Below are 16,225 nucleotides of genomic sequence, written 5' to 3'. Positions count from 1 at the left end.
ATCAAAAGCAAAGTGCTTTTCCTTTTCCTTTTCCTTTGAACTTGAATTTGTTTGTTTAAACATGATAGCTGGTGATTCATTTTTTCCATGACCCCAAATGAAGTCCACTTGAGAAGAATGATGCATAAGCTCTTGTATGGTCTTTGTGCTCACATGTGCAGCATCAAAAGAAATTTCTTTCACATTACCATTAACTTCAGCAGAATATATTGTGATAAAATCTGGCACCTTTGCAACTTCTAAAAAGAATTTGTATCCAAATCTTCGAATTATCATCAAATGCAACTTGTAGAACTCACTCAGAACTGAACTGGAAACTTCATTTGCAGGTTCATTAAGCCAACTTAAAACAATGCTAACAGAACTCTTTAGGGTCAGTTTCTGCAAAATTAGAGTGCTCGAACAAAAAACTCGCATAAATGGACCAATCATTTGTCGTTGTGTAGAATCTACCTTTACTTCATGATGCCCCTTTGTTATTGCAGCATTAGTCAATATTCTGAGTACTTTGGTAAAAGTAAGACTTAGAAAATCAGGTGCTTCTGAGAGTATGCTTCCAATAACTCCAACTTTCACTATTTTAGTCTTTACAAAAGGCTTATTTTTTCCAAATTTAACAATAGCTAAAATTGACATCCTGAAAATAACACTGACCATGATGTCATTGCCCTTGAAAGATATCTCAACTGCATCTTTTACCCGAGACAGAATACAAATGAAAGACTGCTGGCTTTGAGTTATGGAATTAGAAACAAATGACCATGCAACCACATTGCTGTCATTACTTTCATGTTCATCTTGTTCATCTTTAGCGCCATTCAGTAAAGTACCAACATACTCCTGTAACCTTTTAAACACACTTGTTCTACTATTATTAGGCTGATTACAACTAGCCTTTGAACTATGAACAGGAACATAACCAGCCACACCCAACTTTTGACAGGAAGCTCTCGAATTAGAAACACCAGTTTGATTAGAAGGAACATTTTTGACCCGTATGTTCTTTTTACCCACAACCTGAAAACCCTTATCATTCGTACCCCAATTTTCAATCCGTCTCCACCTGATATCTATCCAACCTAATCGCTTCTTCCATCCATCTTTACAAACCCAACCAGTATCTGTCCAAAACCAAAATCTGAGACTTAGTTGTATTTCTTCATCCATGTATGTTACATCAGACGCAAATAAGGAATCGGGCTTCAACTGCATCATCTCTAGGTGAATCACTTCAATCTTGGCACTCATACATGTATGATCTAAAAAAACCATAGAAGCAAATTCATCTCTCATTTTTGTGTTATTTATATGCTGAAATTCGCAGCCCCCGTTCCTACTTTTATCATCAAACATGACCAAAGAAACTGACCAATTGTTGATTCTTGACTGATTTTCTCGTTCCTTTTCATGATCTCTATTCATTTCCTTACCATCATCACGAAGATTAATATGAATCTGATCTTTTTTACTATCTTCTTCATTTTCCTTTGCATCATCACCATCAATCAGTTCTTGAATCTCTTTCCCAAACCTTTCTGGCATTTCATCAAACACCTTAGTTGCAGTTTTATTATCATTCCCATTTTCACTTGAAACATCATTACTAATAACCCTACCATTTCCCGTTGAATCATTAACATCAAACACCTTGAAAGCATCGTAGAAAGAAGAATTTGGATCATAAGGAGATAATGAATCTTTCAATTCATTTGCATCCAATTTCAAAGCTAAAGAAATGTAGTCTTTCACATTGTTAAAACTATATTGATGCCATGTTATGAAAACATCTTTAATTTCTGGTTCAAGACCATCCATAAAGAGGTATATAGCATAACATTCACTAATTTCTTCAGAATATTTAACCTGATTTAACAAAGATTCGAATTCCTCACAATAGTTCTTAACCGTACCTTCTTGCCTTAGTGCCATAATCTCTTCCGCTGCTAATTCCATCGTCAATTTGTTGCTGCTACTCTGAATCATGAAATCTGATCAATGCCCGTTGTCTTGTTCAATTGATTGAATCACCAAATTCTAATTCAACTGAATGAACCCCGTTCTTGAATAGTTGATGTGTTGATTTTTTTGTTACTGCTGTCTCTCAAATAAATTGCTGAATTATCTTTTGTTCTTGAATCTTCGGTGAATTGTTGTTGATACCAATCACCAGTATATCTTGACTGTTGCTTCAAAGTGTTGCTGCAAGCAAGCCTTTTGTTGCCCTAACTTTGATTGTTGCCGTAGAAATTCGAACCCAATTCAAACCCTAACCCAAGGTCGAGAGGAAAGAAAGCTCTGATACCATTGTTACGTGTAAAAATGGTGATCAAGAGTGTGAGCGAGAGATAGAAGAGAAAGAATCAAGAGAGGAAGAAAGTCTCAAAATCATTCGCTAATCTCATTCCTGTAACCAATTCGCTTATTAACAACTAATACAATTGACTAGCTACACCTTCAACCCTCATACTATGCTATTATTACATTTGACCCCCCTCTACTATTTGATACCTAACAGTTTGGAACTTGATTCCGATCGTATAAACCAAACTTATTGTTTACCTTTATTCTTATTATTTTTGAAATATGTAATTACCCGTACATATAGTATTTATAAACCATCTTTATAAATTTAAAAATTTGATACAACTAATGATTTTGAAAAGAAATATAAAAAAAAAAACGATTCAAACCACAAAACCAAATCGATATAGCCGGTCTGGCTTTACCTTTCTTGAAACCATACTAAACAGTTCCACCCATATTTTTCATCAAAACCAGTCGAACCAAACCGTGAACGCAAACTCATATATGCGATCCACCTTGCCGTTTGTTATATGTTCTTTACCATATATGCATTTCAAGATATTATCTTTAACCATCATCACATAGCCCAAACAAAAGTACATAATGTGTATACATGCTCCAAACAAAAGTGTTCAGGGTGATTTTAGTTCCCCATATTACAAACAAAGCTCAAGAATCTTACCACAAAACAATCATAAATCTTTAGATTCATATAAGAATTAACATTTTATGAGTTTCTTCTACCACCCTATATAACAAAACATAATCATCAGAAATTCAAATGTTTTAGAGTTTTTTAAATTGCAACCAATTGTCCAGAAGATTGATCAAAACTAGCACGAAGTGCTTTTGCTCTAGTCTTCTTCTTGTCTAATCTACCACCACTTTTATTTGCAAATGCTGGTATTTTTTTACTGATCTGAGTCAACTCATCCTTGCTAGCACCACCTTGAACAAGAACCCTTTTGATCCCTGAGTAGTTCAACGACTCCGCGATCTGCATAGGTGTCGCACCCTTATTGGTCCGTGCTTCCACGTCAGCACCCTTCTTGACCAATAGTTCTAACACATCTACATGTCCAGATTCAACAGCACAATGCAAGGCTGTGTAACCATCTTCATCTCTTGCATTAATGTCAACTCCTTTTTCAATCAGGAATTTGACCACCTCGGCCCGGCCCTTGAATGAGGCCCGATGCAAAGCGGTCCATCCGTGTTGGTCCAGCCCGTTGACCACGCCTCCGCTTTCGAGAATCTTTCTAATGGTTCTCACTTCACCTTTTCTTGAAGCTATGCATAACTTGTCGCCGAGCCCGAGTGCGTCGAAAAGCTTCGTGTGTCCCCGCTCGACCGCGATATCATATGCGGTTTTGCCGGATCGGTTTCGGATTTCTTTGTAAGCACCCTTTTGGAGCAGAAGTTTGACCATGTAATCGTCTCCGAGAGCCGCGGCTATATGCAATGGAGTGTCAAGGTCATGGGAGTTACGGATGTCCGTCTGTGCGCCACTAGCCAAGAGCAGGCGGCAGCAGTCGCGTCTCTGCTCCTCCACCGACATGTGTAAAGCGGTGTCCCCGTCTTTACTAAGCATGTTCACGTCGGCTCCTTTAAGTAAAAGGAGCCTCAGAACATCCACATGGCCCCCATGAGCCGCTAGGTGAACTGGGCCCCATGTGGATGACTCTGACCTCTCTGTACTGGCTCTATGAGCCAGTAAGAGCTCCACAATCAAACCTTCACCCGAGGCTGAAGCAGCCTCGAGTGGGCTCATACCTAACCGGTTACGAGCCTCTATATCTGGTTCAAACTCGAGCAGTAACTGAACCAGGTCGGCTCGACTTTGACTAATCGCCAAATGAAGCAATGTTTGACCTTCATCGTCAACAGAGTCAACCGCTCGCCAACTAGGATCGCCTTTTTCCAACACGTCTCTTATTTCATCCATGGATCCATTCTTCATAAGACTAGCCATCACCACTGACCCAACAAACATAACCTTAATCCCACTATCCACAAACACTTGCTTCTTCCTTGCAGTAAACCAATCATTCGGGACCGAATCATGGGTCGACGACGGGTTCTTAACCGCGGCACCAGGAACCACCACACTATGCAACAAGAAAGAGTCATCACAATAAGGAACTGACCTTGGTAGACCACTTTGATGGAAGTCATAACTAATCTCTACCCTCAAAGTAGTCAAAGGAGATATAATCCCCGACTGCGGTCGAACCGTGTATCGCTCCTTGTTCACCGGCTGCAGCCGGAAAGCCACCGGCATGGTGTACATAACATTCTTCAAAGTTAACTCACCACAACACTTTTGACCATGTTCAATTCTTATGACAACAACATTAGATGGTTCCAAACTTATCAATCTATCCATGATCTATTGTTTTCTACAAAAAAACAAGATCCATTAACAAGATGAGTTGAACCATTGGTGACAAATAGTGTTGGATTGTGGTTTTTATAGTAGATTGCCGGCGATTACAAAGGTTTGCCAATTGGTGGTGTGAATAACTATGGGGACCAAGTCTATTTTAATCGTGATAAGTTGTATAACTTCAAAGATAACAAAGTTGTTAGTTTGTACTTGTTGTTGCATGTCACTATCATGGGTGTTTGTGTCTTGAAACCATACAATTTACACTACATAGGATTTAGAAACCACATTTGGCAACATTGTGTTTGTTATTTGTTGTACCCACAAACCGATTTCCAATTGAAGATGCTTTTTATAAAAAATAATTGGTAGTTTCTTTTGTGAGAAAATCTTGAAAATATCAGTTTTAATCTAGGATATTAACAAAATAAACCAGGCCTTTTGAAATTACAAAATAGTCATTTGACTTTTTTTAATAAACGATAAAAATACTAATTAGTTCATGAAGTTATTAAATATTTTTGGAGTTTTTAAGAGAACCACAGCCTATATAGAGAGGGAGAGAAAAAATATTGCTGGATGACAGTGCTTTGTTATATAAAAAATGGAGTTAGTATGGTATGATGGCGAGACAATTGTAATAGTGTGATACTATTTCAATAACAGCCAAATACATCAGTCTAAGAAATATCTTAAATTTGTAAGTAGCTCAAAGAAGAGGGACACCATTAATTTATTTTGGAGTTAAATACCAATTTAGTTCCTATGGTTCGGGTCATTTTGCCAGTTTAGTCCAAAGGTTTTTTTTTCACCCGTGGGTCCAAAAAGGTTTCACCGTTGCCATTTTAGTCCACTGGGTTAACTTCATCCATTTTTTCTGTTAACAAGAAGGCCAATTCGGTCATTTTATATGTAATTCTGTTAACTAGAAGGACAATTCGGCCATATAAAATGATCGAATTGCCCTTCTTGTTAAGAGAAAAAATGGATGAAGTTAACCCAGTGGACTAAAATGGCAACAGTGAAACCTTTTTGGACCCATAGGTAAAAAATGAAACCTTTAGATTAAACTGGCAAAATGACTCTAACCACAGGGACTAAAATCACATTTAACTTTTTATTTTGTGATTTTGGATTTTTAAGGGCGTAGTTGAAGTCATTTAAACAATTTTTATATATTTTAAAGTAAAACAAATAAGTATAAAAACACACATCCTTGTTAAATGTTAACTCAAAAAATAAGTTTGATACAATATAAACCTTTTATTATGTAAGACATGCATTTCTTTCAAAAAAAATATATAAGATTTATTATTATAAGACATCAACATACTCATCTTATAAGACATATTCCAATATATATACCTTGTTGTGTTTCCATATATTCCATGATACCCCTAGTCCCCTACTATTATATATATGATTGTATGAGGTAAGCATGTTAGTTGGATCAAGATGTCATCTGTTTAGTTTAGTTAATAGTCAGATATCAATTCTGGCTGTCATCTTGTAAAGTGGGTGTTGGATCATCCGGATACAAATTATACACAGCTTCTTGGTGGTCCATATAGGTGGTTGTTGATTGTGAGGTAACTATGTAACATCTTAATTATTTGTGTATATTTTAAAAGTACATCTTTATTACTATAACATAAATAATCGTATTACAAGTGAGTGTAAAAAGTCGGCCCGCTATAGACATCTTTTGCGACCAAACTTTTTGGCCTCTAGCGTTGAAACTGTGGTGACGAGCATGTCGCCAGTAAAGTTGTACCGACAATGTGTGGTCCTATGTCATCGTTAAAAGGCCATTGGATCAGACGACTATTGTTGTGGTGCCAGTATTAACCGTTGGTAAAATCCATGATTATTTTCCTCACACTCGAAACCAACTCAAGCACCAACTTCCTTGGTATATAATAGCCAACAAATAATAAACACCTGCTAAGTCGTCATAAAAAATACATTGCGTGAATTCGTTTTGATACTTATTTGTTTTTTCTAAGATAACCTACTTCAGCTCAAGTGCATTTATTGACCCGACATACGGATTTAACAGATAGCTAAAAAAAGGCTTTTGGGACATATTTAATATAAATCACTTATCACTTAAACTTATTTGTTTATATTTTGGTTGAAGTTGTTAAAACATCGTTATTGTGATGACAATGCTAATAAACATTTCTTTTCCCTTTCTCCAACAAGCAACACAAGAAGAATGATAGAATATTAAGATTTGCTAGGTTGGAACCAATAAATATATGGTTGATTAAACAATATCAAATGAACTTTTAATTCATTATATGTTTTGCGAGTTTGAATTCACTCAAGAATAAAATTTATATTTATTATTTGAAATTAAAGAAAAAGATAAACAATTAATGAGTTGCAAATTTGTCATTCCTCGCCCCGTACATCAGCGGCAGAGCTAGCCCTTAAAATCAGGGCTATCTCAATTTTTTTACCGTACAATTATACAACAATAAAAAAACGATGATAAATACAATAATATGTTGATTATATCATAAATACATGGGTAAAAACATAAACCCTGATGATGTAAATTCAATCATGAACAATAAGATAAGACGTGTGTACCTGATTAGCCAGTCACCACACCAGAGAGGGAAGTAGACGTCATGTTCGTCAGAATGGTCTGGTTCCCCTTTAGGATGTATCTTCTTGATGGTAGTACCGAGTTCTTTAGGGTTGAAGAACTCGTAGTAATGGAGAGAGAGAGAGGAGACGATTTTAGTGATGATGTTATGAAAGTCTAACCCTAATCCCTCTCTAGTAATCTCCTTATATACACCCAAGGGGAAACCCAATTAGTTAATTAGGGTAAATCGGCCCATCAACTAATTATATTGTAGGTTTAATATATTTTGATCCAAATAATATAAATGATTATAATGGCTACACAGTTAAATATAACATAATAATTATATTTAATCTTACATTCTCCCACTTAGCCGAGTAATCATTTATCATGAGTATTAGATTAGTCTGATCAGAAGTTAATACTCATTTTAGCTTTAAACAATGTTCTTCCTGACTTTTGGAATAAATAAGTATATCGTTGATGAAGACAATTACAAATTTATCCAAGTATAGGTTACAAATCCGATTCACCATGTCCATGAATGCTGTAGGAGCATTTGTTAGTCCGAAGGGCATGACTGTAAACTCATAATGACCATACCTAGTTCTGAAAGCAGTTTTAGGTATGTCTTCCTCTTGTACTTTCAACTGATGGTATCCGGAGCGTAAGTCTATCTTAGAAAAATACCTAGCTCCCTGGAGTTGATAAAAAAGATCGTCAATTCTAGGTAATGGGTATCGATTCTTAATTGTAACCTTATTTAATTCTCTATAATCAATACACATTCTCATTGACCCATCTTTCTTTTTCACAAACAACACTGGTGCTCCCCAAGAGGATGAACTAGGTTGTATAAATCCTTTGCTTAGTAATTCATCTAACTGCTTTTTCAATTCTAGCATTTCAGTGGGTGCTAGCCGGTAAGGTGCTTTGGCTATTGGTGTAGTTCCAGGAATTAGATGAATCCTAAACTCTACTTCCCTATCAGGTGGTAATCCAGGTAATTCTTCTGGGAATACATCGGGGTATTCTGAGACTACTGGTAGGGGTTCAGCGAACAGTTCGTGAACCGTTCGGCGGAAAGTTCGTTTATGTTTGTTCGTTTAATAAACGAACGAACATGAACAAGAAATTTCGTTCGATTAGTTAAATGAACGGACATGAACAGAGGTCTCATTCGTTCGATTGTGTTCGTGAACGTTCGGTAAGATGTTCGTGAACATTCGTTCATATGCGTTCGTTTATGTTCGTATGTTTGTGTTTTAATTAAAGATTTTTGTACTTTCATATATTTTATCTATACTTTTTATAGTATTAAACTTTTATTTATTTTATTACCCTAACAATTAAACTAGGAAACCCTCTTTCACATTGTTTATACATCATTTCCCTTTCTTTTCTCATTATTTATATCGGCGAATACGATTGACCTCTATTCCACAATAAGGGATTCAAGTTCCAGTGATACTCTCTGGGCCATCTACCTTTATCCTTCGTCGCGTTCGCCAAATTTATTTGTGTTCGTGAACCGTTCGCGAACACACTCATTTCCTTAATGAACGAACACGAACATAACATCTCGTTCGGTAAGTGTTCATGAACTGTTCGTGAACACCATTTAGTTCCTTGACGAACGAACACGAACAAGGCCTTGTTCGTGTTCGTTCGGTTCGTTTACAGCCCTAACTACTGGGATTTCCTTAAGTTCCTTACTTTTTGTGTTAATGATTACTGAAATCATGTACACTACTTCTTGTTTTCTTGAATAACTAGCCAACTTCATTACTGAAATGAATTTCAGTGGCTTTCGAGGTTTATCTCCTGTGATTGAAATTACTTCTCCTGTAGGTGTATGGATTTCTACAGAATTTCTATCACGGAGAATTTTAGCATGATTGGCTACTAACCAATCCATTCCTAACACCACATCGAATCCGGCTAATTTCATAGGTAATAGGTTTGCGGAAAATTTATGTCCTCATAGTTCTATTTTTCCTTCTCGCAAAACCTTATCTATGTTAACAGAATTTCCCTCTGCCGTTTTGACTGTAAAAATCTGCTTAAGATTGGTCAATGGTAAATTAAGAGCTTGGCAGAATGAAGTATTGATAAAACTTTGGTTTGCACCAGAGTCAAATAATACTTTTGCATATACGTTGTGAACTAGGAACGTACCAGCTATCACATTGGGAAATAGTTCTGCTTCTTGAGTGGTCAGTTGGAATGCTCTAGCATTCTTTTTAGTAGTTCCGTCGGTCGTCTTAGCTTTGTTGTCTGTTGGTTTGAACAGTTTGGGACATTCGGTTCTGAAATGCCCGGTTTTCCCACAGTTATAGCAGATCCTGGTCTTTTTCCTACAATCTTCCTCACGATGTCCTATAGCTTTGCAAAAGCTGCAGGTTTCGTTGCATTTTCCAAAATGTTTCTTTCTGCAATTCTTGCAGAAAGGCGGAGTGGAAGATTGCCCAGTTCCCTTCTTCTTGAACTTGCTATTATTACCCATACGAAATCCTTGGGTAATTTTCTGAGCCAATTCCTTCTTCCGGTTTTCTTCTCTTGTATGTACCAGTTCGTCAGTTAGGGTGTTAGCTAGTTCTACCGCATCGTCTATAGTGTGAGGTCTCGCAGCTTTAACGATATTACGGATTTCGCCAATCAATCCCCAAATATAACGGGAAATAAGCACCGGTTCTGGCGAAGCCAGGGTTGGTACCACTCTCGCATACTCGAAGAATGTTGAAGTATATCCTCGACAGTCTACACCCACCATACGATGGCTCAGGAACTTATTTGCCATTTATTCCTTTTCATATTCGGGACAAAATTTTCTTTCCATTAGCTGCTTAAATTCTTCCCAACTCATGGCATAGGCCATATTTCTTCCTTTGGCTTGAAGTATCGTATTCCACCATTCTAGCGCCCCTTCTTTAAAAAGATGCGAAGCATACATAACCTTGTCTTCTTCAGCACATTTACTTATCATAATTACTGCTTCGGTTTTCTCTAACCAACGTAGTGTCGCAGTCGCCCCTTCATTGCTTGCAAATTCAGCTGGTTTACAAGCAAGAAATTCTTTGTAAGTGCAACCAGGCGTTGCAGCTTTTATTTTCTTAGGGAGTGGGGCCTGCTGTAGATCATTATAATGATTGGTATGGTTGCCGCCTCCGTTTATGCTATTACTGCAGTTATCTTCTTGAGTACGTTTACTAGGAATAATTTGTTGAGGTTCAAGAGGTTTCTGGGCAGCAGCCAGGATTGCTGGAATAGCATTGGCTATCCCTTGAGCAACAATATTCTTGATATCTTGCCTGGTCATAAATTGATTTTCCTAATTTTGCTCAGATTGATTCACTTCATTAACGGGTTCATTACCAGCGTTTTCCATCTGGTAATTATTATATGTGTAAATTATTAGTGTCAAATAATTGATAATAAAAATATAGCAAAACAATTGCACATAATCACACCCACTTTTATAACACACATATAGCCAAAATTGTCGATTTCTCGACTTCCATTTTTATAGATTATATTAGGCATCCGTACAAGCTGTTATTTTATAAAAGTTTTATTTTTAAGCTATTTTACAGAGTTATGTTATTATTACACAACTATTATTATACAAACACAGCCTCCCAATCACAGTATTCCTTTGTCAGCTGGCATTTTTTTAGAAGCGACATTCCCTCTCGTCGTACTTCCAGGAGATTTGCTCTCCCACCTCCCGGATCCTATTCCCTGCACCTATCAGTTCCTCGCCAAAATGGCGGAGTTCAGATAAATTTTCATTACTCATCGGTGGGTTTGGTATAGGTTCTGGGTCGAACTGAGGAAAAAGGTATAAGGGTTATTAAGAAGGTTTTGAAACTGCCAGTCGTTAGTCCACCACTCGTCCATTTCTCCTAAAGGCTGGGTGTGGATTAGAGGGTCTGGAATAGCTGGTTCCAAATTTATTGGAAGTTGGGTTTCAGCAGGATAAGGGTAGAGATTGTTGGTGATAGGTCTAATGATATCACAGCTTGCTAGTAGATGATCTAATTCCTCCTGAAATGGAAATTCTTCAGTTTGCTAGAACTTTCCCCAATTTCTATTCCTGCTGGCCTAGAATTTTCCCCGATTTCTATCCCTGCTGGCCTAGAACTTTCTCCGATCTCGATCCCTTTTCCTTTATCCATAGGATTTTCTATTTTGGGAACTTTCCTAGTTGCTGGTTTCCTCCTGCGTACTTTCCTCCATCCTACATATCTTCTTCTTTTCTTAGGCTTTGATTTCTCCGGTGGTGGAGCTTGAAATTCCATAGGTTCCTCCACATCAGCAATGTAACCAGTAAAGTCATTGGAAACTTCTATTGGTACAGGATAGAGATTGAGATTCTGAAGGGCTTCAGATAACTCATCCATGCTGTTTAGCATATATGCAAAATGCACACAAAATGCTAAGTTAAAATTTTATAATAAAATTTCACAGATAAACATTTAAGTATTATTGCGTACCGTATGACTAATTTAATACAAAGGACAACTGAAAATTAAAACATACTAGGGTTTATTTATTTATTTACTGGGTAAACTTTTCTTTAGAGCTTCTAGCTTGTAGGTAATATAGGTGCTAATACTGGGTCAGGGTACTGATAGTTTTTAAAGGTTGGTATTTACTGCTACTGTGGCTAACATATAAAGATCTGCCCATTTTTCATCTAATTTATCTTCCCATGGTGGATTATTGCCTATTTTCTGGGTTTCCTGATTAGCCCTCACTTCTTTTGGTTGTGATTTCTTTCCTTTCTCCTAACTTTTCCTAATAATCAAACTTCTTTTATTGGGAGAAAGTGGCTTCTCAAACTGTGCTTTACGGACAAATATTCCTTCCCAAGTATCTATGGAGTGTTTTGAGGATGATGATCCCTTATCTTTTGGTGTACTATCTAATTGACGATAGATGTCCGAAAGTCTTTGTTTACCCATACTGTAAACAAATATTCAAATAATAAAACATATAATCACAAAATGGCAATCAGTAAAATTAAGTATTTTGCTGAATACTTAATTGGCTTAAATCAGTGGCTCTGATACCACCTTTTCCTATCACGGCCCAAACCCCGATTTGACCCGGTCAAGAGTCGGGGGACAGGAATCCCGTGGTATTAATTAATGTGACAGCGGAAGACGTTATCAGGATCTTTTTAAACTTGAAATGCCCGTTTAATTTATTACATAATTAGGGATAAACCCTGTAATTTACAATAAAGTGATATTACTGGGAAATCTTTATTTTTACAAAACATGTTTCTTTATTTATTTATATTGAGCCACTTCCTTAAGCTTGTAGTGCTTCACGACACTTTTTCCTGGATCACAACAGATCACCTGAAACATGTTTGAAAAAGGTTTTGTCAGCGAGGAAATACTGAGTGAATCATTCTTTTTGTCTAAAACGATATTTTTGTTATAATTTACAGTATTAAGAGCGATTACAATGTTTATACATGTCAACCATATACCCACAGTATTTGTCACTCGACCACCCATTGGCTATCTCGTTGTCCAATGGTGTCTGTGACTATGGTCATATCACCCCTTGGCTAACCCGTTGTCCAATGGTGACGGATAACAAGTAATGTATACAAAACCCCACATACCGGTTGTAATGAAGACTACAAAGACATAATCCCTGTAATTATAACTTTGAAAACAACATGATTTTGAAAGCAAGTTTGATAAAAAGAGAATGACTCACATTGCAGATTTATGCGGGCAGAGTTTAGCTTACTGATTAGCCTGTTAACCTAATTTAAATAACAATGCACACGAACTGGGTTAGTAACCAATACAGCATTTGCGACAATTCACGAGATTAAACCCTCACAACAAATGACAAAGTGCGATACTTAAACATCCATCGAATTAATGACGAATGACAAAGTATAGACCCTAATTTGAGCAGCACTTAAACATTCGTTGGATAGTTTCAATCGATCGGACATTGAATCGTAATAGCGATCGAGTTATTACCCTGTTTATCGCGGCAACGTTTAGTGATTTGTGTGTGTTTGTAGTAATTAAGTGATATCTCAGCGTATAATTGGAATTTGAACGTCGAACGAACACCAGAATTCAAGTGCCAACCCCCCTATTTATGCTGGAATTTTGGTTCTCTCGCGTGGCGCGACAGCGAGACCTGTCTCCTTCGCGTGGCGCGACGGGCCTATTTCTTGCATAGGGTGGCCACGTTCATGGGTAGCTGTAACACCTCGAAATTTTTGCGTCCAATAATGTATTGACACGTGTCTTAGGTTTACACGTGGTGTTAAATGCTAAGTAAAGGACTAAAGTTGACAAACATTGAAAGTATGCAAATTCGAGGGTTAAAAATGTCAACAAGGGATAAATATACTGTACAGTAACCCTAAGTGATGCTCGTACCTTCAAACGAATGAATCATGGACCGTACGGAATGAATTGTGGAAGAAAGTGAGGAATTACAAACTACAGGGGCCAAATGTGTCAACATGTTTAAGTTATACCTCTAAGTGACCTTTGGGCATACCCGAGGCTTTGTAAAGATAAATTATACTCACTAGAATGCACGATATAAATTTCGTGAAGTTCCGTTTTAAAACGAGAAAGTTATGATCAAAATCGTATGCGAAGGGTTAAAAGCGTCAAACATTGAAAGTTATGACTTTCCGGGTAATAATAAATTAACCAAGGGTTAATAAGTTGGGTAAAAGTTCCGAGGCCCTTATTCGTAAATAAACGAGGCCCAAAACGCAAAGTTACCCCTTCGAAACCGAAAGGCCAGGGCAATAATTACAAAAGATTTGAAAATCTTGAAAAATTGGTCTTAGGCGGGCCGCGTTAGCGAACCAAGCGATCTTACGCGGGCCGCATGGTCAGTAGAAGATATGGGCTTGTCAGAAGGATTCAGGCGACCCGCGTAAGAGTTAAGCGATCTCTTACGCGGGCCGCGTCAGCCCCCCAGTTACAGAAAAGTCGGACAGGAGCACTGTTTGCTGTTTTAACCGACTTTCTGAGCAATTATGAGAGCATGGGCGCCCCCTAAACGACCCCTAGCACTCAGGGACACTTGGTGATCATCCAAGATCACTTGTAGCACTTGTTGTCAATGATCTAAGGGCTTATGATTGCTATAAAAGGCCACATTGTTGTAACAAGTTCTTCACACCTCAAATTTGCCTTCTTGATCACTTCTGGAGCTCAAGTGTCTTCATTGCTCATCCCTGGTCGTGCATAGGACTCTTAATAGGATACCAGTAAAAGATACTTGCATTTGTTTGATTGAGGTTATTACTTGCTCAGGTAAATACTTTTAACTTATTTTCCGTTATACGGGCTTGGGTTACGGTATTAAAATACCGCTTGGTCGGGCAATTGACCCCAACTCATTAGTAGTTGGGTATTATCAATGTGTCCCATTTAAAAATTGGTTTTGTTGGCTTTACGCCTTTGGGAGCTTAATGACCATGTCCCGGATATCCTTGGCATCATTTTACGAAATGGCCACGACCTCGACACGCGGGTGTAGGCGTACACCCGGCAATGTGTCTATATTAATTAAAGGTATAACCGTTGGTTTTCCCGCCACGGCTTTATGCTTTGTGGCTTTGTGGCGTGTCTATTAACCTTAAACCCGGCACGACCCGGGCGACCGAACGCATAGTGAACATGTAATTCTTTTACAAGATTTAATTGATAAATTATCCCAAGTTATAAAGAGTTTGTGCCTTGTGCATTCAAATCAATTTTATTAAACATTTTACAAAAGTGTCGGTTGAATGTATTTACCAGTGTAAACTGACGTATTTTCCTCAAAAAGATTAAATGCAGGTTCTGTACGAAATAGGCTGGCCACTCCTTAAGCATCATTAGAGTCTCGCAAGCTTGGGATGCCATATCTGTTGAACAATATTTATATTTTCATTTTGATCCCCTGTGGATTCGTTTCAACTACTTGTGATACTTGGATATTACATTTGATGGTTGAAATATAATCTATCTTTATGCTTCCGCTGTGCATTTAAATATTGTGGTTTGACTATATTGTTGCCAACTACGTCACGGTAATCCCCCACCGGGCCCACCGGTGAAACACGTGGAAATCGGGGTGTGACAGGTTGGTATCAGAGCCAACGTTGAGTGAATTAAACACTATCCTTATGTGTTTAATCTCAATGACACAATTGCACATACTCGAGTCGAGACAAGAACATAGGACAAATTCGAATTTGTTATTCCAGTTTGTCTTTTATTGTTTATTGTGATTTAAAAGTTTGTTAAGCAGGAAATATGCCACCAGCAATTAGAAGAGGAGGAAGAGGCAAAGGGTCGATCACTACTCATAATGATCACGAGGTCGGACCTTGAAACATGCGAGCTCCTTCTAGTACAAGGAGTGAAGAACCTCAGAGGCGTAGGAGGAACCTCTTTGAGCCAGCAAGACGGTCCACCTCACACAGTTCGACACCTTCATACCGTCACTCTTTTGGACCAAATTCGGAGAACGATCCCAGTAACCCTCAACCTTCGTTTATACCTCTCCAGCGTTCTGTTTCGCACCGTTCCTATGGCGATCCCACTCCTTTCTTCCAAGGCCAGTTCAACCCGGCTGATTATGTCCAAGAACCAATAGGTTATAACCCTTTAGGACCCGAAGACCATTTCTCCGAAGATAATGCGGTAGATATGGACGAAGACACGAATCCCATAGAACCTTCACGAGGTACTCCCAACCACCCTATCGAGATCTCTGATGGGTTATCCTTTCATGGGACACCCTATCAAGGTCCCGACAGTTACCAGGCGAGGTTTAACCAGTGTGATTGGTACTTCACACCGTCTCACCACTTCTTGCCTCATGAGCAGCAGCAGGATCCCTCCGAGGATTCGCGTTTCGTGGCAGTTACGCCACCGCCT

The 16,225-nt window shown here is 38.0% G+C and overlaps 1 protein-coding gene across 1 annotated transcript; it reads right to left on the bottom strand.

Moving 5' to 3' along the window:
• Positions 1–2,899: 2,899 nt before the first annotated feature.
• Positions 2,900–4,842, bottom strand: LOC110868498 (protein VAPYRIN). The gene has a single exon (XM_022117669.2). The coding sequence runs from the start codon at positions 4,688–4,690 to the stop codon at positions 3,101–3,103; it is 1,590 nt and encodes a 529-aa protein (XP_021973361.1). The 5' UTR covers positions 4,691–4,842; the 3' UTR covers positions 2,900–3,100.
• Positions 4,843–16,225: the final 11,383 nt, after the last annotated feature.

The sequence above is a fragment of the Helianthus annuus genome, chromosome 7, assembly GCF_002127325.2.
Source record: "Helianthus annuus cultivar XRQ/B chromosome 7, HanXRQr2.0-SUNRISE, whole genome shotgun sequence".
NCBI classification, from domain to species: Eukaryota; Viridiplantae; Streptophyta; class Magnoliopsida; order Asterales; family Asteraceae; genus Helianthus; species Helianthus annuus.
This window is presented reverse-complemented; position numbering and strand designations above follow the sequence as displayed.

Bases quoted from the DNA above. Each gene is read 5' to 3' on its own strand.
- LOC110868498 (XM_022117669.2), bottom strand. From the start codon at position 4,690: ATGGATAGATTGATAAGTTTGGAACCATCTAATGTTGTTGTCATAAGA.